This window comes from Pezoporus occidentalis, unplaced genomic scaffold, assembly GCF_034315485.1.
Source record: "Pezoporus occidentalis ecotype Australia unplaced genomic scaffold, CSIRO_AGI_Poc_V1 ctg298, whole genome shotgun sequence".
Classification (NCBI taxonomy): Eukaryota; Metazoa; Chordata; class Aves; order Psittaciformes; family Psittacidae; genus Pezoporus; species Pezoporus occidentalis.
The window spans coordinates 1-23,667 of record NW_026914918.1 but is presented as its reverse complement, the minus strand read 5'-3'; the positions used below and the strand labels follow the sequence as shown (position 1 = coordinate 23,667).

Here is a 23,667-nt window from a genome sequence, read left to right as displayed (position 1 = left end):
GCTGGGCCACTAATGAACTCAGTAATTAGTGCAGCCATGGGGGAAGATGGAGAACTCGCTAATGAGGGGAGGCACAGGGCCAGCAAGGGTATGGAGGAGGCAGCTAAGACACCCCCCAGCACCCCACTGCCTGTATGCTGGCAGCAGACTGCACAGGGTGGGTTATGAATCGGTTCCCCCCTCCCCCCCAGTGACCTCCAGATCTGACACCTTATTTAGGGGACAGTGAGGAAGGAAGCAGTTGTGAACCCCCACCCCATCATGCCCCAAAGCTGGGAGCAGAGCACACACAGTAAATTCTACCCCCTTCTCCCCGCCCTTTTCAGGGGTGGGAAACCTCTCCCCATGGCGTCACTGTCCTTCTCCCAGGAGGAGGGGAAGGAGTTAGGACAAGGGTGTCATGGCAGCAGGGTGGAACATCACTGTGCCCCCTTGGAACAAGAGGTGAGCCCCCACCAACCCTGCAGCCTGAGGGTGCTCGCCCAGCACTGACCTGCAGCATTCCACAGCTTCCCAGGGCAACTTAAGGGAATGGGCTCTCTGCCCTGCCCCCCCCGCCCCATGCACCCCATCAGTGACCCACACGCATGCACACACACTGACACAGGACTCCCCTTTCCAAGATGGTTTGACAGCTTTAATCACGTGAAGGCACTTGGATCTGGTCCCCCAGCCCTCCCCACCCCACCCCCCCACCCCCCAAGGGTGCCCAGGGTGGGGCTGCAGCACCCATGGGTGCTTGCTGGGCAGGGGGGTTCGCTGGTGCCGTTTGACTTGTCTAATATAAAGTGCTGAGTTCAACCCTCCCGGAGGGGAGGGATGAGGCCTGGGGGCGGGGTGCAGGGGTGTGGGCAGGCCGGGGGGGCACCCCTGCCTGCCCCCCAGCACCCAACACTGGGAGAAGGGCAATGCTGGCATGAGCCAGATGGACAGCACCGCAGAGCTAAAACCCCTCACATGACACCCCCCCCAATACTGCCCCCCCCCCCTTGCCTGGCACAGCGGTAAAAAGGCACCCATAATTTTTTGGGGAAACCGTTGGTTTTCCCCCTAAAACGATACTCGCCATTGTCCATATTGCAATGCTAAAAACGGCCTGGCCGGGCTCGGCCCCCACAAACCCTCCCTGAGAGCCCCTCAAGGCTGGGGGCACCCTGGCACGAGCCTGACCCCACAGGGGTCAGGGTAACCCCCAGCCTGCAGGGAGAGGGGTCCTCAGTGCCTCCCACCCTGCCCCAGCTGGGGGTGCTGGGGTAAGGCTGGGGGGGGGGGGCACACTAATGCTGGTAGGGGGGTGTCGCTCCCCCGGGGGGTTTGCAGCTTTTGGTGAAGCTGCAGATGGATGGGGAAGGGAAGTGTGCCCCCTCCCATCGGCGACTGGAGTGGCTCCCATGATAAAGTATAACTGAAGGGGAGGGGTAAGGCCACCAGACCCCCCCCCATGGGAAAAAAACGAGGTTGGAAGGGGTGAAATAGGAGGCACAGCCCTTGCAGGGCTGGGAAGGGGGCACAGAGACATGGTGTCCCAAGGCACGTGGTGGGGGGGCATTTGTGGCTAAGGGCTCAGCCCTGAGGCTGGGCTACCCCCCAGAACACAGCCCCTAGGCAGGGGGCAGCAAAAGGCACGAGGGGGGTGGGGACGTGCCCCCCCGAGGTGATGGGCTGCACCCAAGCAGTCAAGGGTATGGTGGAAACCCTATGCCCCAAGGCCAATCAGACTCCCCCATTTCTCAGGGTGGTGGCAAGCGATTAACTCATCCCACACCCCCTGAACATAGGGACTGAGGGCCACCAGCCCCTCCCTCAGTGGGCAGAGCCCAGATGAGGGAGGCCAGTCCCGCCCAAAGGCAGTGGAAAGCAGCAGTTGCTGACCCCCCCAGCCCCCGATTTGGGGGGACACGGAGGGGAAAAGGACCTGAGAACCGTTCTGGGGACGGGGGACACAAGTTGGGGGGGGACAGTGGGGGAGAACCGGGACCCTCCCCAGCAGGTCCTCAGCACAGCAAGGCAGCGGGGCACCCACAGCCCTCCTCCTCCATGGGAAGGGGACACCCACCTCCCTGGATGGGGCACCCACGTCTCCCACCACCAGCAGGCAGGGAGGGCATCCAAGGATGATGGTGGGGGCACACCGGGGGATACTTTTCCCCCTAACACAAGGCACCCGGCTGCCACGGCGGTGCCCCTGGGCAGCACCTGCAGTGGTGGAGGGCACTAGCTGTTAGTCCGCTGCTTCTTGAGCACTGCGTACACGTCCTCCACCTTGCTGAGCCTCTCGAAGAAGGGTAGGAGGTCCAGCAGCTCCGTGTCTGCCATGTTATCGAACCAGGAGGCCACCGGCACCTGGGGGAGGGAAGTGGCTGAGGGGGGTCTGCCCCCTGTCTCCATTACCCCCCCAGCCTCACCCCAGCAGTACATACGGCGTTATCGGGGTGGAAGATGTAGGATGCAGGCGAGTTGTCCACAATGATGATACGGCGCAGGTCGCGGCCCAGGCGGCTCAGGTCTTTCACGTAGTTGCCCCGATGGAAGACACAGGATTCCCGGAAAAGCCGTGCCCGGAAGGCCCCCCATTTATCCAGCAGGTCGGCCACGGGGTCCGCATACTGCGGGCGTGGGGTGGGGGTCAGCAGGGCACACCACGCCACCGTGCCCACCCCATGGTGACGACGGCAGCCTGCTCTCCACCAGCGCCAGCTCACCCAGTGCCTCAGTTTCCCTGGACAGCACCGTGGAGGGGCAGGCGGACAGCACTGCCTGATGCTGGCACTGCCTGCAGTAGGCAGGGCACATAGGGGCAGCACTGCCCATGGGTGAGCAGGGAAGGAGAGTTGTGCCACCCAATGTGTAGCTGGGAAGAGGAGAGCACGCACCTTGGCCAGGCTGGCAGTGAAGAGCACGCACTCGAAGAGCTCACCCATGCGCTGCAGGAACTCATCCACGTGTGGCCGCTTGAGCACATACACCTGCGGGCACAGGGCAGAGGGCATGCACCACGGGCACCCATACCCCTACCACCCAGCCTCCTCATGCCCACCCCCGGGGGGCACCTATGTCCCCAAGAGCAGTCAGCGGCTCCCTTCTGGGGAAGGGGGACAGAGGGCTGCCTGCACCCTGTGTACACCCGCATGGGGGCTGCTCCGTGTGGGGTGAGGGATGCCATGGCCCCGCTGGTACATCCAGGTGAAGCATCTGGCCGGCTCCAGAGCCAAGTAACCAAGAACAGGCTGACTGCCCAGATCACAGCCTATCCTGGATTACTTGAACCCGGGACCAACCACTACCGCAGGGCACCACACCAGGATTCCCCCTCACTTCCCCACCCTGGCACCCTGATGCCTCATCTGCCCTCGGTGCAGGGAGCTGGGATGATCGCTCCCAGTCGTCAGGGAATGGGCAGCAGGTGCTGTGCCCCCCCCACCCACCAGGCACCCTGCTTCCCCCATTACCTGGTGCATGATGCCATCGATTTCCACCGGGATGATGAAGTCGGCATTGTTCACCGGCTAGGGAAGGCACAGCAGGGTCAGCACTGGGCGGGAACCCCCTGCCCAAATGCTGCCTGCCTTCTGCCAGACCCTCACAGGGACACCCCAGCCGACCCAGTGGGGCTTTGCTGGGTGCTGGGCACCACTTAGAGGTACAGGGAGGAAAAAGAGGGACAGGGCAGGTGGGGTGAGGAGCAGGAAGGGGGCTGGGGTGTTCCTCACCTTGAAAGAGCTGTGCACCAGTGTCTCATCCAGGTCGATGACCACACACAGTTTGCTAGCATCCTGTGGCTTGATCTCAGGCAGAAGGTGTTTGACGGCAGCCTGTGGCATGGGCGGACAGGCAAGCTTCGGGGTCAGTGGGGTGGTGAGAGGCACCCCCTACCCTCCCGCCATCCCGAGTGGGGGAGCCCATTTAGCCCCACATCCTGGCACAGGGGAAGCACGAGGACAGCCAGGCTGGAGTGAGGGGGGTACCTTGGGCAGCGCCCCATTCTCCTCCACCAGCAGCGGGGCACCAGGGGTACCAGCACAGGGCTCCCCGTCATCGCGGCACAGGCAGCAGAAGAGGGACTGGAGAATGCTGCGGCTCCGTGGCTTCTTGGTGGCAGGGGCCTGGGTACCTGTGTGGAGGGGTTGAGGGTGAGGGGCACCCCTGGGGGTCCCCCAAGCCCCAGCACAGCGAGGAGAGGGTGGGAGAGCTAGGCTCGGGATGCCAGACACGGGGGATGTGTCCCCTCTGCCCGGAGCCCCCTGCGCCCTTATCAGCCCCAGCACCCATCCGGACACTCTTCCTGCTACACCAAGCACCGGCGCCAGGGCAGCGCCGTGGACACGAGTGTCTGGAGACCACCCGCAGCAGCCTGCCCGGGGGCGATCCCCTGCCCGGGAGACCCCCGTGGGCAGCCCCCGCACAGCTGCGGACGCGGCAGCAACAACCCGAGGGGTCGGGGCCGCTACTGGACCCCGGCCGGTCCCGCCGCGAGGCGCGGACTCACGCCGGTGGGTGGCCGGGGGGGGGGGGGGGCGAGGCCTAGCCGCGGGAGGCGGGGCTTACAGCCGCTTTGTTTCCCGCCCCCAGCCTGCCCCCATTCCTCATTGGCCAAGTCGAGCGTACCTGAGGTCAGAAACCAATCAGGGCGAAGTGCCCGCCCCTGGGCGCCGTTCCCGCAGCCCCCATTGGCGGATCAAGGGGAAACTGAGGCAGAGAGGCAGCTCCCGCCAGCCCTGGGCTCAGCGGGCAGCGCGGCGGCTCCAGCCCCTTCCCTACCGGCCCCGCGGGCTGGATCCTGCCGACAGCCCGGGCCGGGAGCTGCAGGTCCCCCTGGTTCTGCCCCCTCAGGGCCCCGGCAGGCCTGTAGGGCGCCCCATGGCAGGGAGCTCCCCGATGGGGTCGGGGTCCGTTCCCCCGCTTTCTCCCCCAGCCCCGGCCCTGCCAGCTCCCCAGGCGGGCGGGCAGCAGGACGGGCAGCGCTCCCCACCAACCCCCCTGCGCCGGGCGGAGGGCGCGCAGGAGAAGGGGGACGTCGATCTGTAGCGGGTGCCCGGTGCTCGGCTCCCTGCCTGCTTCAGTAACCCCACTGGCGCTGCGTGCAACACCCCCCCCGTCCGTCCGTCCGGCTCTGGAGGAAACCGCGCAGAAACACAGAGCGCCGGGGCCTGAGCAGCGCCCCGAATACCCCGGCGTCACCGATGGGATTCGGGGGGGGGGAAGCGGTACGGACAACCCCGCGCCCCAGCCCCCCCGCGCATCCCCTTCCAGCGCTGTGGCAGCGGGACGCGCGGGGGCCCGCAGCTCATCACACCCGCCGGGAGCAGGTCCCCCTCCCGGTACCGGAGACCCCGGGGACCTCCCCCGACCTCCCCGCACCGTGGGGGCAGGGATAACCCCCCCTCCCCCGCGTTACCTTTCTCCTGCAGCGGGGCGCTCCCCTCCTCCCTGCTAACCTGGGCGATGATGGACTGGTGCTCCATGGGCGACCGGGAGGGGGGGTGGGAGGGGGCGGCCCCCCCCCGGCGCGGCCCCCCGGGGGGGGGGAGGCGGGGCGGGGTCCGGCGGCGGCGCGGGGCGACGGGCGCGGGAGCGGCGCCGCGGAGGAAACTTTGTTACAACATGGAGTTTCCTCCGCCCGGGCTGGGGCCGCAAACATGGAACCCGGGCGCGGTTTCAAGGAACCCCTTAAAAGGGCAACGCTGAGGGGGGGGGGGGCCGCCGCCTGCCTCCTCCTCCCACCTCCGCCTCTCCGCAGCCGCCCCACCACCAGGGGACGCGGTTTGGAGGGGAAAGACCCTTCCCTTGCTCTGCGGTGGTCGAAGGGGGGTTCCTGCCATGTACCCACACTCCGGGGTAATGGAAAGGGGGTCATCCACCCCCCCAGCAGCCAGCCCCCGCATGCTTGGGTATCCCCTGGACCAGAGACCCCTGGACCCGGCGGTCCCCGCCCCCACCCGCAGGGCTCATTCCCCCTTGCCAGGAGAGTGTGAAGGCTGCAGGTGCCGTGGGGCTGCAACAGTAACAGTCTGCGTTTTTCTTGCAATTCGCCAGTTATTCGGTGAATTAATATAGATTTATCATCGATACAGGTATTTTCTCCTGCAGAGCCTCCCTTCCCGCCTTCGGGGCAAGCGGGTCTCTTTCCAGGTGGCTCCCGACGAGCAGCTTTTAGCGAGAGCGTAAGAATGCAACAATCTTCTCAGGAGAATCTTGTGTCGTCTCCCCCAGTGCCCCATGTGCTGGCACTCCCCAGCCCCTTCCCCCGCGCCTTGCTCCCCGTTGCCCGCAGGCACCCGGGAGGGAGGTTTCCAGCCGGTCCCGGTTACCCTGTCCCTCACCACCTCGGTGGCAGGAGGTGCTGTTCCCTCTATCAGCGCTGCCCGTGGGAAGGAAGAGGTGGGGGAAAGCAGTCTGTAAATTTCTCGTCTGAGCTTGTCTGGAGCCTCTCCCCGTCCCAGATGCGGTTTTGGGAACTTTGGGAGCTGAAATCGTCCTTTCCGGTCTGGGGGCGGGATCAGGGTCTCTCTCCGTGCTGTGGGAGCAGCCCCTCGGACACAGGACTTGGGGCACAACACGTAACCTACAGGTGACCCCGCTGGGTAATGTTACTGGCATCAGGAACTGGGATGCTGCAGAACCAGGCAGGCGGTGGAAGCAGAAGTAGGTTCACGCCTGTAGCTCCCATGCTCCAGGCCCTGCAGGACCCCCTCGCACCCCGAGACAACCAGGGAGGGCCCAGGCTGCTGCTGGGAACCGGGACGCCCATCCTGCCACCGCTGCCACCTGCTCTAGTGAGAGGCCGGGCCTTGGATTCCCTGCCCCATAAACAGTGCCAGGCAGAGGGGAGCCGCTTCCCCTGCCCAGGCCAGCGCTGCACCCGACCACGCAGGAGAAAGAGGATGGAAGAGACTCTGCTTCCCCCACTCTCTTCTGGGCTGACCTGGGCGGCTCCTTCTGCCCTGGTGAAGCCAGGCAGGACACGGGCCTCATCCCAGCAGCCTCCCCCGGGTGTCAGGGATGCTGCTCACCATGGGAACACCAGTGGAGACCACACATTCTCCCTTCCAGGACCGATGTTTCTCTGGCAGAATCCTTTTCTTCCCTGAGCAATCAGCAACGTACAGGCACCAACCCCAGTTCAACCAGACCCTGCCTGGCCTCTAATTAACGCAATTAGCGAAGTCTCCAGGCTCGACGCCTCCGGCAGTGGTTGGAGCATCGCTCCCAGTTTTGCTGCCTGCGCAGAAGCACATCAGGCAGCTGAGGAACTTAGGGCAACGTTGTCCTCGTTCAGGAGCTGCAGAATAAGCAAACAGACACGTAGGCTGTGAGCACCGAAAAGTACCGGGACCTGCACTGAGGGACCCCGGGTTGGGGGTCCCGGGTGGAGAAATGCGATCTCCGCAACAGCCCTGAGGACATCTCCAGACCCTCAGCCGCGCCGTGGGGCTGGTCCCTGCGCTCCTCAGCTCCCGTCCCTCGCCCTCCCGGTCCTACAGCCCCGGGCACATGCACCGGGGTCCCCATGCTCCTGCTCGCCAGGCCCGGGGACGGCTGTGCTGGATGGGGGGGGGGGGAGAACGGACGGACGGACACGGGACGGGACACACGACTCCCGCCTCTCGGTGGGCCCCACCGCTCCGGCTCCTCCTTCAAGCAGCCCGAGGCCGGACCAACGCGGAGGCGGGGGGAGGCACCGCCCCACCCTGCCGGCATCGCCCTTTTAAGGAAGGGGAAATTCTTCACATAAACAAGCGTGGCCCCCGGGAGGGGGGGTGTCCCCTTCCAGGGGTGGGGGGGGCTCAGGGCGGGAGCGGGGGGGTCCAGCCCTCCTAATTCCCCCCTCCAGCTCCTGGCCGGGGTGGTTTGGGAAGCGGGGATGGGGGGGGGGGGGGGGGGCGGCTGGGGAGAGGGGGAGCCTTGAAACAGTCAGGGAGCGTCTCGCAAGTGCGGGCCGCGGCGGGGGGCGAAGCGCGGCGGACCCCCCCTGGCCCCCCACCCGGAGCCTGGGGCCGAGGGAAGTGAAGGGGGGTACGGCCGGCCGCCCCCCGGAGGGGGACCCGAGCGGCCCCGCAGCTGCATCCGGCGGTGCCGGCAGGCGGGAAACGGGGCATCCGGGGCGGGGAGGGCACGGAGAGGCGCCCCCACCTTCCCGCTGCCCCCGGGGGAATGCAGGGAGCTGGTGCTGAGCTCCCGCGCCCCGGTCTATGCACTCCCCAACACTGGGTAAAGCACAAGGCCCGGGCTATTGGGGGGTGGGGGGGGGCGTTGTGGTCCCCTCCCTTCTCTGCTCCAGGCGCGCAGCAGCAGAGAGGCTGAGGGCAGGTCACAAGCACGCCGTTTATCAGCCGCCCCTCCCGAGTTTAGGACCCCTCGGTGGGGCTCCGGTCCGCGGCTGCGGCCGGTACTGGGCAGTGGGACTGGAGGCCTCGGCTCTCCCGGTCTGGCCCTGCCGTCCGCCGGCCGTGAGGGTTGGTTAGCGGTGCCGGGCGGTGATTAGCGGTCCTGGGAGGCGATTAGCGGTCCCGGGCGGTAATTAGCGGTCCCGGGGGCCGGCGGTTCCCGGCACTAATGAGCCGGGGCGGCTCATTCGCGGAAGCCTCTGTTCCAAGGGCTGGGGGCGCTTCCCACTGCACCCTTCCCATCCCGCATCCAGCTTGGACCAGCAACCCTGAATTGGGGTGGGAGCAGGGGGAGTCTAAAAACTTGGGGGAAGGGTTGCCCGGCTGTTAAACCAGTTCCTTGATGGGTGCGTGTCCGGCCAGAACATCAACCGGGGGCTTGGTGTGGCATCAAATCAGTGTGGGGGGACTGTGCTGGGGAGGCAGGTGGGATCGGGGTCTGTCACTGGGTCCCTGCCAGCGCCCGTGAGTCGAGGGAGACGCCAAAGCTGAACCGGTCATGATGGCCCCCTGCCAGGAACCGGGCTCCGTGTGCGACACTGCATGTCCAGATCTGGGGGTGCAAAAAGGGCAGGTCTGTGGGCACCCACGGGGATGCTGTTCACCACCCGGCTGCCCCTTCCCACGGTTCCAGCCCTACCAGGTAGGTGATGAAGACCACGTAGGCGACCAATAGCAGGCTCAGGGGGATGTAGTAGCCCAGGCCCTGCAGCGTGGGCAGAAAGTCCACCACGAAGTAGACATTGATGGCACAGACCAGCCCAGTGATGAGAGTCATCAGCACCTTCCCTGGGCTGTGGGCAGGGAGTGAGCATCAGCACAGGGGCAGAGCACCCACCCTGTGTGCCACCAGGCACAGCAGTCCGGGAGACCTGAGTTTGTAGGTGAGCAAGACCCCAAATGGGCCATCTCTGCTCTGCACAGCCATACTACATCCCTGCGATGGGGCTCCGGGCATGGGCTTTGTCCACCCTCCAAATGCAGGGATGGCAGTGCCAGAGGGATGCTAAGTACCCAGGAATGCCCAAGGGGGCTGGACATGGCATTGGGGTGAGGATGGAGAGGCCAGTTATGGGGTCTGTCATAGAATGGTTTAGGTTGGTAGCAACCTTAAAGATTATCTACTTCTAACCCCCATGCCCACACCTTCCACTAGACCAGGTTGCTCCAAGCCCTGTCCAAGCTGGTCCTGAACACTGCCAGGGATGGGGCCGCCACAACTTCTCTGGGCAACCTGTGCCACTCTCTCACTACCCACACAGTGAAGATTTTTTCCTGATATCTAATTAGGATCTAATTTTCCTAATATCTGATACCTGCTCTGGCTGCCCTGGGCCGGTGGGAATGAGCATCCTCCCCTAATGCCCATACAGCAACTGCCCCCATGGCATGGTCTGGGGGGCAAGGATGGGCCAAAGGGAGGGTGCCTGCAACTGGAACCCCCTACTCCATGCCTCCCCCTGGCATGGCACTCACAGGCCATTGGTGAAGTCCTGCATGAGCGGGCGCAGGCTGGTGAAGGTGAGGACGGGCAGAACAGCAAAGGGCAGCTGGAAGGAGAGAGAGGTGAGGGGGACACAACCACCAGGCTGGGGTGTTGGGGGGCAGGTGATGCCCCCCCCCCCCGCCCTTACCAGGATGCTCTGCAGGACGTTGAGCAGGTCATTCATGCCTGTGAGGTGGCTGACATCCCTGAAGGCGGCCACAAAGACAGTGGGCAGGATGGCAAAGGAGCGGGTGAAGAGCACTCGGGTGAAGCGGGACCAGCGGAGCTGCAGGAAGCCCTGGGGACACGGCGAAACCTGCGCCCTCACCTCTCACCATGCCTGGGGCACCAGGCCAGTGCCCTCCCCCGAACCCTTGCTCGGAGGAACGTGGTGACCATCTCCCCCTCGCCCGTGCCAAGGCGCCGAGCGGGCCCGTGCAGAGCTGCTGGGCCCCGCTAGATGTCAGCTCCAGCTCATTAAGCGAAAGATCTCATTGAGGAAATGTGTGGGGCACCCACAGGGTGCCTCTGGGAGGGTGTCAAGGGGCCGGGGGTAGCCATGCCGCGGCAATGGGTGGGCACTGTCCCCATCCTACCTCTCCTGGGGACCTTGGTACCAGCAAGCTGCCACCCCCTGGGTGGGCAGTGCTCCATGCTCAGCTCCTTCCAGGAATGGAGGGTAGTTCCCTCTGCCAAATAGCTCGTGGTCCTCCCTAGCTGCTCCCCATGTTCCAAGGGCCAGCATCCGAGCACCCCATCCCTCACCTCCATGACGAACTGCCCTGCATAGGTCCCGGTCATGGTGGAGCTCTGTCCCGCCGCCAGGATCCCAATGGCCCAGATGTACAGTGCCACTGCCCCAAAATAGCAGCCCAGGATGACGCCCTGTATGGGAAAAGTCCCATGGGGACCCCAAGGTGTCCCCCACCCCAGACAATCAGCTCCCAGCCTTCCAGCAGGGTCACTGCAGCCCCCAGCCCCAGGGAAGCACTGTGTCCCCCAGATGGGTATGGATGCCTGCAGGGTACAGCCTGGAGCCACTCACCCCTTGGTAGATATCCACAGAGACCGTCTCGTTGTTGGTGGGGAAGATGCTGGCGTAGTGGCTGACGCTGCTGTTGATGCACTTGTTGTGCTGCAATGCGCACAGTGGGTACAAGCATGATGGCCACCCGGTAGCCCCCACAGACACAGGGCCTCTCGTATACCGTGTCTCAGGGGATGAGGACACCCATTTTTCAAGGGATGCTCACCCTGCCTGTTTACACAGCCTGGCAAAGCAAACACCTCCCTGTGGTGGACACTCACCACATCCTCGTTCCGCTGGTGGTAGAAAGCCTCACCAAAAACAGCCATGACAAAGAGGTTGATAAGAAAGGAGATGAAGAGCGCCAGACAGGATTCAGTCAGGAAATACATGTTGGCCTCTTGCACTGCCTCCTTCTTGGACCGGTCAATGTCCCGTGTCTGAGTACGGTAGGTGACATGGGTGCCACAGGGTCAGGTGAGCATCCGTGTCCTGGATGGGGATATCCTGGACAAGCCAGGATCAGCTGGTCCCCACCAAGTGTCCCCTGAGACACCCTGGGTGGCAGTGCCCATGGTAGTGCCTATTGCAGTGCCTTAGTCTCACCTTGACCAGGGAGGAGTGGAGGAAGATGTTATGGGGCATAATGATGGCGCCAACGATGCCCACAGCCTGGAGCAGTTCCTCTCGCCCGCAGCCCGGGCAGTAGGGCAGGAAAATGCCTTTCAGGACCTCCACCTGCCCTGGCCTCACCATCACGTACTGGGGACCAGTGGGAAGGAGCACTGTGAGCTGCCCCCTACCACCACTGTAGGCCAGTGCCAATGGGGATGCACCACAGGGGTCCCCTGCCAGCACCCTGCAGGGAAAGGGGTGTCCCCAGCTCCCCCTTTCACCTCGTAGCCAAAAGTCAGGGCCATGATGGTGATGAGGAGGCCAAAGAAAGCCTCCAGTTTGCGGAGCCCTGGAGGGGTTGAGAGATGTGGTGGGACAGAGCCAGGCACACCAGTGCCGCATGGGCACCAGGGCTGCGTGGGTGAGCATCCCCTCATCCCCCCTGCCCGGCACCCACCGTATTTGTCGAGGAAGAGGAAGAAGAGGGTGTCCACGATGGTGATGAGGACCCCACCCCAGAGGGGGATGCTGTGGGATGGCAAGGGTAGCCTGTTAGACACATGCTCCTCAGTGGAGTGGGACCACAGGAGAGGCTGGGGGTTCCCCATGGGACAGCTCACCGGCCGGCTGAGAGCAGGCTGAAGGCAATGGCTGTTCCGATCACCTCCTGCATGTCAGAGCCAATGATGGCAATCTCGATCATGAGCCACAGCAGTACACGGGGCACCTGGGGGGACCGGGGCATTGAGGTGCTTGAGCCCACAGCAAGGCTTGGCCCTGGGCAAGCTGGCACAACATCCAGGGTGGAGACCCCTGTTCCCAGGCTCTGGCAGGCCACCCAAAGCAGCAACCTCTTCCATGACACAATCTTAGGGTGCAAGATGGATCCTCAGTCACAGCCTGCACCCCCTCCCCATCCTTGCCCCAGTGGGGGCTGAGGATAGGACTCAGCTGTCTGGACACCATGTCCAGACAGGGCGGAGGGATGTATCCAGCCCTCCTTCTGGGGACTTGTGACTCAGCTCTCTGGACACCATGTCCAGACAGGGCAGAAGGATGTATCCAGCCCTCCTTCTGGGGACTTGTCACTCAGCCATCATCTCATCGCTCGTTTCCCCCCATCAGGATCCTGCCACCTAGATGGGATCCCTAGCTCCCCACCTCCTTTGCCCTATGACACCTGCCGAGCCCCTCCAACCTCCTGCACCAGCATGCCCAGGCTCGCCCTGCGTCCCTGCTGTGCGTTGCTGCCGCAACACCAGGGCTCACCCCCCGGGGGACGCGCTCCTGTGTCCCCACATTGGACCAGGAAACCGTGGGAGCTGCTTCCCCCTCCTCGCCCCTCCCCGTGCTGCAGAGCTGTGTGGGTGCTAGATAGGGGGCACTGGAGCTGGAAGAGCTTTGGAGAGTCCCTGGGAGAGGTGAGGCCCTGCCAGGATCATCACCAGCCTAAGAGTGGGGTCCCCCAAGGCGATGACCCCAGAAGGGCTCCCTGTGGTGCTCACCTTGGGGTAATAGAGGTAGCAGATCTCACCCAGGTCCTTCCCAGTCACCACTCCCAGCCGGATGGCCAGGCGCTGGCACAGCAGCCCCAGGATGGTGGCCCACAGCAGCACCCACAGCAGCTGGGGGGGCAGGAGGGAGGCAGCAGGAGCTGGGCACCAGGTGGGATGTGGCCACCCGGGGCTCCCAGCAAGGACCAGCCAGCCCAGGGACACGGGGAAGAGGAGCCCAGAGGGGCTGGAGGTGGCCCCCAGTCAGAGGAGTTGCCCCCTCACACCCCTGGGTGCCCTCCGCCTGGGCCAAGGCCCCCCCCCGTTCCCGCTTCCCATGCAGGGGAAGCCATGGGGCTTGCCATGGGGCTGGGTGGCCGTTGGCACAGGAAAAGTTGTGAAAGCCCTGGCTGCTTCCTGAGCCAGGGCCGGGGAGGCCCAGGGCTCACCTTGAACCCCGCCACAGCCCCGCATTGCAGGTCTGACTCCACGTTGCCCGGGTCCAGGTAAGCGATGCTCATGAGGAAGCCAGGACCGGTGAAAGCCCAGAGTTTCCTAAAGCTGAAACCGGCCTGGGAAGAGGCAGCAGATCAGAGCAAAGAGTTCCCGTTTGAAACCAGCGTTTCCCAATTGCACTCCCGGTCCCCTTTAGCGCGGTGCTAGGAAGCCCGGTGCTGCCTGCACGGGTGCATTTCGCACACGGGATGTTTCTTCTGCTCTGGGGAGGGAACTGCCAGCCCCAGCCCCAGCCCCTCTCTGTTAGCAGCAGTGCCAGGGGGACAGCAAGATCCCCAGCCAGGGGCAGGTTGGACAGTGATGTGCAGGGGGTTTCTGGGCTGTCAGGCACCGTTTATTGCACCTCATGGGATCCTGCTGCCAAGCCCTGCTTTCACTATCCTTCCTGGCAGGGAAAACCCCGATTCTTCCCCTTCTCCCTTTCATCCCCCAGGACCGGATGGGGTTGGGGAGGGCTGGTGTGACACAGACACCCTCACTGGGCTGGGCACGGGTGGTGTGTGAGCAACGGGGTGATGATGCCTACAGCTGGGTAGCACCTCACTCCTTGCCTCACTTTCCCAATCTGGAAACCTTTAAGTGTGGAAATGTTCACCCTGGGGCTGTGATTTGCCTGAGTACCGTCTGGGGACACTGAGGTCCCCGGGGCACGTCCTAGGTATGTCTCCCACTCCCTCTGCCTCCCCATCTCCAGCTCCCTGCTGTCCCAGCTCCTTGCTCAGTCTCTGCCTACACTCAGATGGAGGTGCCAGCCTAGCAGCACCTACCCCACCACCCTTGGGGATGCTGATGCGTTCATCCAGGTAGGTCTGGTCCAGGGTGCCAGGGTCCTGTGGGGCCACCAGGCTCCTGCTGGTGCCATAAGTCTGGGCTTGACCCTGGTTCAGGGACCCCATGAGGCCTGAGAGGAGAGGTGGGGAGTGAGGAAGAGAAGGAGGAGAGGTAGCAGCCCACCACAGGGGCAAGAGTGGCAGCCTACCTGGCTAGCAGCCCCTTGGTCCCACCTGCCCCTGCCCAGGGAGCCCCATAAGGCATGAACCCCATTTTTACAGGGCAGCTGTGAGGGTGGCTATAGGGTCAGCAGCTGTCAGATGCTGCCTCCAGCTCATGTGTCCCTAAAAGTTCCTGATCCCAGACCCATCTTCACCAGTTCAAAAGCCAAGTGCATTTCTGGGCAGGAGGGACAGAAGGGGACCATGCTCTGTGTTCTGCTGCTGGGTGGGCATGAAGTGGGGACAAGAGGCTGGTACTGGTACCAGCCCCCCCCCCCCCGGCCCCCATTTTCTGGGAGTGTGGGTGAATCACAGATGGGTGTGGAGGAACAGAGGATGGGCATATGGGGAAGCCGGGACAGGCTTCAAGGAGATGGTGCCCACTGTGGGGTGGGGACAGAACAAGGGGTCCTGGGGCAGAGGGAAGGGGCTGTAGGGGGGGGGGAAGAAGGCGCAGGGGGACCCAAGTGTCATAGGGCTCACCTGGCTCCAGCGATGCCGTGGCTGGGCCTGATCCGGGCATGATCTCAACACTGGGTGCAATGCCTGCGCCCAGCTTTTAAAGGATCCACCAGTTGCCCTCCTCCTCTCTCCCTCCCCGAGGAGGAGGAGCAGGAAGTGTTCCTTCCCACCCGCTTTCCTGGGCTGGGAAAGGGCCCTGCCTGGTGGGGGCTGGGTGCTATGAATGTGCACGGTCTCAGTTCCCCTATCCTGTGCCAGTAGCAGTGCACCCAGTGCCTTCCTTCCCCTTTGTTGTATATCCATGCATCCCAACACGGGGCACACAGGGGTATGGGAGCATACTTAGGTGTCACCTTCTCATGCCAGGGGTCCTGCTCCTTGGGTGGCTGTGGGAACAGGTTATCATGTCCCACAGCATGGGGAAGCCTTGACCCGTGGGAGTAGGGGAAAGGCTGGAGGAGTGGGAGAGAGGAAGAAGCAGGCCGGTGTTGCACAAGCATGTGAGGAGGTCAAAAAGCATGCTCAGCTGCAGGCTCTGCAGCACAGGGTGCTCACACCACCCACAGGTTGGGGAACTTGACCCCAATGATGGGGTGATCAGTGTCATTGAAGGTCAGGCTATACCCACAAAAGCAGGGCACCCCATGCCTAGAACCCTTCGTGGCTGTGGAGGTGAGAGGGGAGCACTCTGGGTGCACCCATGGGTGCTTGGGTAGTATTGACTGTTTCTTCAGGGCAGTCCTCTGCCAGCCAGGTCTGCCCCCATGGAGATGTGATGATGGGCACAGGGAGGAGAGCCTGGACCTTCTCCAGGGTCTGCCTCAGGTGTCTTCCCCAGGCAAAGGCTAGAACAGCTGGGTGAGGGACAGGGTCTTCCCGAGATTGGCATGCACACACCTCAGTACCCCCTGCACTCCTCGTGCCTCAGTTTCCCCAAAGCAAACAAGCCCGGACAGGCAGCACTGGCAGCTTTATTCCATGTTAGCCACAGGGTGGGAAGGTGAGGGGCTGGGGTTGGCAGCTCTAGAGGATGTAAAAGGGGTTTTGGGGGGCTCCTTGTGGCCAAAGAATTCTGCGGCAAATGAGACAGGGTCTTGAGGCTGCTGCAGGAGCAGGGCCAGGAGGAAGTCGGACAGGAGTACCTGGAGCTCAGGGTGCTGCTGGATGTAGGCAGTGTGGTACTCTTGCAGCTCCCCCTGCGGCGGGGTGGGTGGGGTGGGCAGGGGCACCGGCGCTGCGCCGGGGGGGGGTGCAGGATGCCTGGGTCCTTTCCCACACTTGAGGAGGTGCTGGGAAGGATGCTGGCCACCCTGCTTCCCCTCTCCCCGACCCCTGGGCACCTCAGGGGTGACCCTGCTGGGGGGAGGCACAACCCCATGCCCCCCTGTCACCATGTCTCACTGTCTCACCTTTCTGTCCAGGAACCAGGAGAAGAGCTGGATGTCCTCCTCCCAGTCCAGGGGCTGCTTTGGGAAGGGGGGCTGGGGCTTGACTCCACCTGGCAGCAGGAAGGCAGGGCAGGGTATTCGCTATTTGGCTGCCAGGCAGCAGGCAAGGGCTTGCCTGTGCTGGGGAACCTCTGCCTCTTCAGTACCTGTCTCTGTAGCAGGGACAGGCTCATCCTGCAGACACATCACCATCGGGCTGCCGACCTGCACCAGCCGAGCCAGCCGCCTGCGAGGGGAAGAGCCAGTGACGCCCCACCTGGGTCCCCGCGGGGCTGGGGCTGCCCCGGCCGGACCTCCCCCGTCCGTACCCGCTAGGGAGGAAGCTGCTGTGCCAGACGGTGGAGTCTCCCGCACCGGCGTGCACGGCTCGCTCGATCACAAACACCTCTGCCTCCGCCGAGCCCACCGCCTGCGGCTGGACACCCAGGGCACACTGCGGAGGCACAGCCAGGGGTCACCCCATCTTGGATTCATCCCTGCTCCCGGGGGCCCAACCCGTGCCCTCGGTGCTGTCAACCACACTCCCACATCCCACCCTGGACCCCCCCAGCCTGATCACAGCCCCATCCCACGGCCTCCCCCGGTCGATGGCTCACGTAGCTCACGGTGCAGAGGTGGCCCTCGGTGTTGATGGTCGGGAAGACGAGGCCGGGAGGCACCTCCCGCCGGCGTGCCAGCACCCGCAGCAGCAAGAGACTGGCACCCTCTGGCAGCAGCCCCCGCAGTTCGGCCCGGCTATAGATGAAGCTCCAGCACTGTGGCTCTGCCTGCAGAGAGACCCAGCCACCTCATGGGACAGCCACAGCCCCACCGTCCCCAGGCACAGCACCACCGGAGCCTGGGGGGTGCACCCCCCCCGATATGACCCATCTGGGGGACAGAGGGAAGAGACACTCCACCCCCAACCTCACCTCTCCCTCCTGGAGGGTCTTTGTGACAGTCATCCCATGCTGGTGGCTCACCATGTGGGTCCTCCTCCTTACAGGGTACAGTCTGCGCTGTGGGAGGGGTGGGGGGCACAGGGCAGATGGTAGAGCCAGGGAACCCCATCTCTGAGGTGGCACACCCCAACACCCCTTTCAATCAGGATACCGCACCAGATGCATTGTAAGAAGCTTCCTGCCCTAGCTGCCACCCAGAGTAGGGGTTGCGGACCATGGTGTTAGAACAGAGATGATGTCTGAGCTGGGGAGGGGACACCACAGCAACGCTGTGTGGAGTGAAGCTTCCAAGAGGGCATCTCTGCAGTGCTCATCCCAGGACAAGGGGGCAGGACACAGGGAAAGGGGACTTGCCACCGCCACCCCAGTCACCTCCAGGCACTCCTGCTCCTCCTGCTCCAGGGTCTCCATCTCTGGGGTCACATAGGCTGGCAGAGCAGAACCACACTCAGCCCACCATCCCAGCCCTGGGGGCCGGTGGGATGGGGATGCTCCAGCCCTTGGGATGCAGGGAGACACCCCACACTGCGCCGAACTTTACCTTTGAGGCTGTTGGAGGCTGGCACCCCGTCCTGCCTGCGGCGGCACCCGGCCTGCACCAGGAGGCAGCTCCGCACCTGCTCACCCTCCCGCTTGTATGGTGCCCACCGGGCTGACACCCACCACTGGCCCCATGCCGTGTCCCTGGGCTGGGCCTCAGCCGCCACCACGTCCAGCGTTTCGGTGAACAGACATTGATCCAGCTCCCCTGGCCCTGCCCGGAAAGACTGTCACCCTGCCGAGGGATGCGCTCCCGGCTCGGAGCCTGCCCAGGCACCTCCCGCCTCAGTCTCCCCTTCCCCTCCGAGTGGGCTGGGCCCAGCCCCTCACCACTTGCCCTGTGCAAGCTCCCCTAAGCCATCCCGCTCCCAACAAACCCGGTCCCGTGTGCATGTGTGTGTCCATCCACCCTGCCCCGAGGACCCCCGCGCACTGGCTGTGGGGTGTAGGCACCCACCGATGAGGTTCAGGAACTTGGCATTCTCCTCCGCGAGGGCTGGGGTCTCCTGCAGGCAGCCAGGGGGGCGCTCCATGCTTCGCCGTGGGGCTCCTGCTACCGGACCCCCGGTTGAGGGGCAGCGTGTGCCCCCAGACCGCGGCACACCCCAGGGCCCACGTCACCCCCCCGGCCTCCTGGAACCCACATCCGCCCCTGGCCCCATAGCAGCCCGCAACACCCGCCCGAGCCCCAGACCTGCCGCGCCGGACCCAGGTGCCCTCCCCAGCGACGCCTCAGCGGTCCCTATAGCAACGGCCTGGTCCCGCCTCTTAAAGAAGCCGCGGAGGGATAAGGCCAAATAGGTATAACTCTACCAAATAGACTTAGTCTTTTATTTGGGGGACGGGATGGGACGGGACGGGACGACACCCTCTAGACCCCAGTACAGCAATAATCCCCCCTCCATCACTCAGTGTGGCCCCATGGCCCCAAACACGGGGTGCTGGAGAAGAGCCCCTTGCCTGGAGGTAGTACTGGGCTGCCCACCTTGCTGGCTCCATCCCAGCCCCCCCAGAGGAGATCCACAGCAGTGGAGCTGCCAGGGGGAGGCTGAGTGCTGGGGGAGGAACTGGGGGCTCCCAAAAAGTTAGGGCAGGGTTAGGAAAAGCCCTTGGTGCCATTGCTACAGCCCCAGCAGTGGGGTGGGGGGCTACAGACCCCCACAAAGGGTATCAAGGTGCTTTTGTGTAACAGCTGGTGACCCCCAAGTCTGGGGGAACAAAGGCAGGGATCACTTATGGGGTGCCCACTCTTTCCCCACACCCCTGCAAACACTGCACCCCAGGAAGGAGATTCACAGCAAAACAAACCACATGGGCCCGGGCTCCCTGTGCCAGAGCAGCACCCAGCCCATGGAAAGGGGACCCAGGCAGGCGGTGATTAGGGGGCTTTGTAGAGGTCCTTGCGCCGCCGCACCTCCTTGAGGACGCGGGCACGGAAGGCATTGGGGTGCTCCCCTGCGCCTTGCCGCAGCCCCAGCGCTGCGTGCAGCTCTGGCCGATGGGTCCGCAGGAAGGGGTTGTAGGTCTGCTCCTCCCCCAGCGTGGAGGGGCACTGCAGGGGAAAGAGGAGCGGGGCAGTGTCTCAGATCCCCGCTGGAGGCAGCACCCCCATCAGGGAGTCAGGACATCTGCCCCAGCACCCCCTTCCCCTACAGCACCTGCCATGTAAGAGAGGTGATGGGAAACCCTGGGAGGGGCTTGGGTGGTGGTGGAGTGCAGTCAGGGACCCCCCAGGTCTCACCGTGATCCTCTTCTCCTGGCGCTGCTGCATCACCCACTGCCACTTCTGGTCCAGCGCAGGGTTGTCCAGCTCCAGGAGGCTGGCAAAGGTCAGGCACTCCAGTGCATACTCGTGGCCTGTGGACCCCCATGCCCTCCAGCATTACCTCCAACCAGCTCCCCAGCGGGAGCTAGGGGAACACCAATGGCTCTGCCACACTGTTGGGGACACTCACCTGGCCACAGCAGTGTGTCCTCGCCCAAGCCCATGGCCAAGTCCAGGGAGGCGAGCATGGTCTCAGCAGAGCCCTCAAACAGCCTGCCTGGACCCCCATGCAACCACCTGTCATGGGGGGAAGGACTGGGGGGTCCCCCCAAGCTCTTCCCAGGGTGGGAACCCGCTATCAACCCAGAATGGGGTCAGGCACACTCACCACAGCCAGAGAGAAAGAGGAGGTCCCCGGAGAAGAGGCAGGGGGGGCCACCAAAGGGCTCCCCGTCCAGCACGTACACCATGTGGCCCACAGTGTGGCCAGGCGTGGCAAGCGCCTGGAAGGTCAGGCAGCCCACGCTCACCTTCTCCCTGTCTGTAAGTGGGCTGCTCCGGGCACAGGGATGCACCGTCAGGGTACTGTGTCCCCTCCCCAGCACCTCAAAACCGCCACCTCCCAGTGCAACCCTTCCCTGGTGCATCACTGTTGTGAGTGTGCCAGGTCTCCAACCGCAAAGGGGGCAACGTGGTATTTGCGAGATGGACTGGTGGGTGGAGCAGATAGTGATGGTTGGGGGTGAAGCCCACTCCAAATTTACAGGGGTGCTGGGGGGGGGTACAGGACTTACTTGGTGAGGTCTGGGATGGAATCAAGGGCGTTGCCGTACACCTTGCAGGAGCTGTGCTGCTGGCAGAGCTCTGCGTTCCCCCCGCTGTGGTCCCTGCAGACAGGGAGGTCAGTGCCCCTCAATGTGTCCCCCCCATTTCCCTCCCCAACTGGGGTTGGGCTGGGCTTCACCTCAGCTGGGACACCCTCCACAGCAGCCACTGACTCAGTGTCCCCTCTTTGCCTCTTACCAGTGTTTGTGGGTGCAGAATATGGCCTCCAGCATCACCCCCTCTTTTTCAATGGCAGCCTGGGAATGGGGGCGACAGAGGGATTAGGGAGGGACACAAAACCCCAAGTACCAGTCTCTCCCTAAATCTCCCCAAGCTCCCCACATGAGAATGGGCCCTTCTGCCCTCCAGCCTTGCCTCAGGCACCAAGGACTGCAGATGAGGAGCACACCTGAACCCCTTTGCCCCCAGAAAAGCCAGACACGCCACCCCCCTCAAGCAGGGACACCCAAGCTGCAGGTCGGGGGGGCTGCAGGGACCTCACCTGCACAGCCAGCGGGTCAGAGGGGTCGATGGCAGCCGCATGGCCAGAGCTGGTGTCAATGACCAGGTAGCTGTAGTTGTTGGAAAGCACGGGAATAGGCAGAATTTTCACCCCTGTGGGGCACAGACAGACACACATCAAGGCACAACCCCCATGTGGGAAAGACTGCATGGGCAGGCCAAACTGCCCATGTCTTAAATCCAGTTTTCAGTTAAACACGCTTTGGGCAACGTGGCAATGGAAACCTCTCCCTGCCCCACAGTGCCAGTGCTGGGGGACATGACAGGGCCACGCGGGGTGTCTCAGCAGGACTCACCGGGGAAGCAGCATGGCTGGGACACGGAGTGGCCGTGTGGGTACCGCTCCCGGGCCTTCCTCAGCTGCCGCTGATAGAAGAGGTAGCCCAGCCGCGTGCGGGTGTACAGGCTGTACCTGGGGAGGGCAGACACCCCCAGCATTAACCTACAGCACCCCCAAGGGGCTCATTCCGTGAGGGGGCTGCTGCCTGGTCTGGGACCCCCACAGAGGACATGTACAAGGTCACTTTCACACCTTAGGGGATGGAAGTGGTGTCCTTCCCACTTTCCTGCCCTGCATCTGCAGAGAGCAGAGCTGGTTTCACTGCAATTGCTATGGGCAGCAAGGATGGGGAAGGAGGGTGGGGGTGGGAAGGCATCACAGCAGGGGTGTCCATCTGTCCACCTGTCTGTCCAGGATGGCTCTGCTCACCAGGAAGGGATGGAGCCCCACGGCCTTACCTGCAACCGTGCTCTGGCTGCTGAGTATCCCCAGCTGCCCTTCCCTTCCCTCAGCCCTGGGGGGGCCGTGCCCAGGGCTAACCCCACTCCGGGGACCTCCTCCGGGTGCCACGGCCCTGGGCAAAAGGGAAGAGGGAGGAAAACAGGCCGAGGAAAAGGGAAGCAAGAAACGCTCCCGCAGCATTTCTACACAGGGGTGCAACAGATGCAGAGTGGGGGCTCAGGGGAACGCCCCATTTATACAGCAGCATTTTGGGACTGGGGACAGGGACCAGTACCATGAAGGACATGCAAAGACCAGGGTTGCAAAGCCCTTCCCGGGGCGAAGGGCATGCTCCTGATGGCCACATCCTCCACGCTGGCACCGGCAGGTACACCGGGGAGGGATCCTGGCAGGAGCCGGGCCTCTCTGCAGCCGTGGGGGTTGGGAACCCGAAGCCGGGAACTCCTGCCAGCAGCGGGCAGCAAGGCCACGGCGGGGGCACCGGGCGGGTTAATGATTAGACCCGAGGGAAGGAGCGCCGGGATGGGGTACCAGGTCCGAGGGGGATCATAACCGCGCTGGGGAGCCAAGGGCTGACTGCCGGCCCTGCGGAGCATCCCTGTAACCGGGCTGACACCGCCTGCCCTTCTCCCCATCAGCCGGGCGCGCTGAACACCCAAGCGGTGCTGGAGCGCACCGGGCTGGCCCCGCTGCAATCCAGAGGAGGACTCCGCGCAAGCAGGGACGGACGGGCCGCTCCTCCCGGAGGCAGAACAAAGGCGGGCGGCGGCAGCTCCCTCCCGGCGGGGCTTACTGGAGCGGCGGGCACTCACCCCACGCGGAACAGCAGCGGGCCGGCGAGGTCCATGAATGAGGCGACGGCGCGGCAGGCGAGGCGGCGGAGGGGCAGGCAGGCGGCCGCGAACCCACGTGCAGCGGCTGCCAGAGCCCGCAGCGCAGCCCGGCCATAGCTCCGCGGCCGCCCGCCCCGCCCCGCGGCCATGCCGCCACCGGCACGCCCCGCAACGTGGGTCACGCTGCCGCCATCCCGGCCACGCCCATTCCTCGCCGCCGCGTCCCCTGCTGGTTACGGCGCGGCACTGCCGCGTGGAACGGGGCGCGACGGACGCGAAGGAGCGCGGAGATCGCGTGAGCGGCGGCGAGGAGGGGATTCCCCCCCCACCGGCGCCGAAAGGGGTGTTCTCCAGCTGACGTCACTGCATAGAAAAGGAGGGTCCTGACGTGACGTCAGAGATCCCGGAGGTGCGGCTGCGGTCCCGTTCGGGGCGAGGGGGTCGGTTTATCGGGGTCCGTCCCAGGGAGCGCCCCCTCATCTCCCTGCTTTATCGGCCCCTGGGGCGCAGCAGCGCGGAGTTGCCGCGGGGGGGCGCGGCAGGCGGGAGGGCGGGCGGTGCCTTCCCCCGCCCCGTCCGCTCCGTCTGCCCCGTCCCGGCTGGTCGCGGCCGCCGCCCGGCGGAGCAGTGCGCAGCAGGTAGGGTGACCCGGTTCCGCTCCCGGTTCCCGCGTAAGGCCGCTGACAAGGGTGAGACACGGGGAGCCACCCCCCGTCCTGGTGGTGCCCCCACTCTTTCTCCGACTGCCCCCCGCGGGTTCCCCCCGCCCGGGTCCCCTCTCACTCCCCCTGTCCCTGCGCCTTCCGGTGCCGCAGGCAGCGGGGCCGTGTCCCAGAGGGGACTGAGTGAGGGTGGGAGGCCTGTCCCTGAACCTCTGGGCCGTGCTGCGACCCCTCGCACCCGCATCCTTGGGGTGGGCGACATTTCGGGTCGCGGTTGGGCGCGGCGGGGGAGCTGGGCCGGACCGGGGTCCCGCGGGAGGGACGGAGGGCAGGAGCCCACGGACAGGACCCCGCTGTGGGGCTGGTTCTGATTTCCCGACCCCACGGAATAACGTGAAGAGGAAACCGGGGCAC

At 64.5% G+C, this 23,667-nt stretch overlaps 4 protein-coding genes across 6 annotated transcripts; all 4 read right to left on the bottom strand.

The window, feature by feature from the left end:
• Nucleotides 1–722: 722 nt before the first annotated feature.
• Nucleotides 723–5,547, bottom strand: CTDSP1 (CTD small phosphatase 1). The gene is made up of 7 exons (XM_062626773.1): nucleotides 5,396–5,547; nucleotides 3,966–4,111; nucleotides 3,711–3,812; nucleotides 3,450–3,506; nucleotides 2,874–2,966; nucleotides 2,421–2,606; nucleotides 723–2,343 (listed from the first exon to the last, which is right to left on the bottom strand). Exons 1-7 carry the CDS (start codon nucleotides 5,460–5,462, stop codon nucleotides 2,215–2,217), a joined length of 780 nt encoding a protein of 259 aa, XP_062482757.1. The 5' UTR covers nucleotides 5,463–5,547; the 3' UTR covers nucleotides 723–2,214.
• Nucleotides 5,548–8,360: 2,813 nt separating this feature from the next.
• SLC11A1 (solute carrier family 11 member 1) lies at nucleotides 8,361–15,121 on the bottom strand. Of its 3 annotated transcripts, XM_062626766.1 has the most exons (15): nucleotides 14,997–15,121; nucleotides 14,289–14,422; nucleotides 13,455–13,577; nucleotides 13,018–13,137; nucleotides 12,133–12,239; nucleotides 11,970–12,040; nucleotides 11,794–11,861; nucleotides 11,504–11,659; nucleotides 11,179–11,337; nucleotides 10,916–11,005; nucleotides 10,636–10,755; nucleotides 10,019–10,168; nucleotides 9,861–9,934; nucleotides 9,025–9,178; nucleotides 8,362–8,937 (listed from the first exon to the last, which is right to left on the bottom strand). In XM_062626766.1, the coding sequence occupies exons 1-15, from the start codon at nucleotides 15,034–15,036 to the stop codon at nucleotides 8,827–8,829; spliced, it is 1,677 nt and encodes a 558-aa protein (XP_062482750.1). In that variant the 5' UTR covers nucleotides 15,037–15,121; the 3' UTR covers nucleotides 8,362–8,826. The 3 variants fall into 3 exon arrangements, with proteins under 3 accessions (XP_062482749.1, XP_062482750.1, XP_062482751.1); XM_062626765.1 differs by having other exon boundaries at nucleotides 8,361–8,937; nucleotides 11,794–12,040; XM_062626767.1 differs by lacking the exons at nucleotides 14,289–14,422; nucleotides 14,997–15,121 and adding an exon at nucleotides 13,899–14,009 and having other exon boundaries at nucleotides 11,794–12,040; nucleotides 13,455–13,864.
• Nucleotides 15,122–15,929: 808 nt separating this feature from the next.
• CATIP (ciliogenesis associated TTC17 interacting protein) lies at nucleotides 15,930–18,488 on the bottom strand. Its single transcript, XM_062626763.1, has 9 exons — nucleotides 18,362–18,488; nucleotides 17,906–18,118; nucleotides 17,737–17,792; nucleotides 17,335–17,421; nucleotides 17,020–17,190; nucleotides 16,732–16,856; nucleotides 16,570–16,649; nucleotides 16,385–16,473; nucleotides 15,930–16,171 (listed from the first exon to the last, which is right to left on the bottom strand). Exons 1-9 carry the CDS (start codon nucleotides 18,435–18,437, stop codon nucleotides 15,947–15,949), a joined length of 1,122 nt encoding a protein of 373 aa, XP_062482747.1. The 5' UTR covers nucleotides 18,438–18,488; the 3' UTR covers nucleotides 15,930–15,946.
• A 707-nt stretch (nucleotides 18,489–19,195) lies between these two features.
• LOC134167760 (probable hydrolase PNKD) lies at nucleotides 19,196–21,469 on the bottom strand. The gene is made up of 8 exons (XM_062626764.1): nucleotides 21,313–21,469; nucleotides 20,997–21,109; nucleotides 20,693–20,751; nucleotides 20,464–20,556; nucleotides 20,058–20,221; nucleotides 19,860–19,946; nucleotides 19,646–19,761; nucleotides 19,196–19,456 (listed from the first exon to the last, which is right to left on the bottom strand). Exons 1-8 carry the CDS (start codon nucleotides 21,452–21,454, stop codon nucleotides 19,283–19,285), a joined length of 948 nt encoding a protein of 315 aa, XP_062482748.1. The 5' UTR covers nucleotides 21,455–21,469; the 3' UTR covers nucleotides 19,196–19,282.
• Between the last annotated feature and the right edge of the window lie 2,198 nt (nucleotides 21,470–23,667).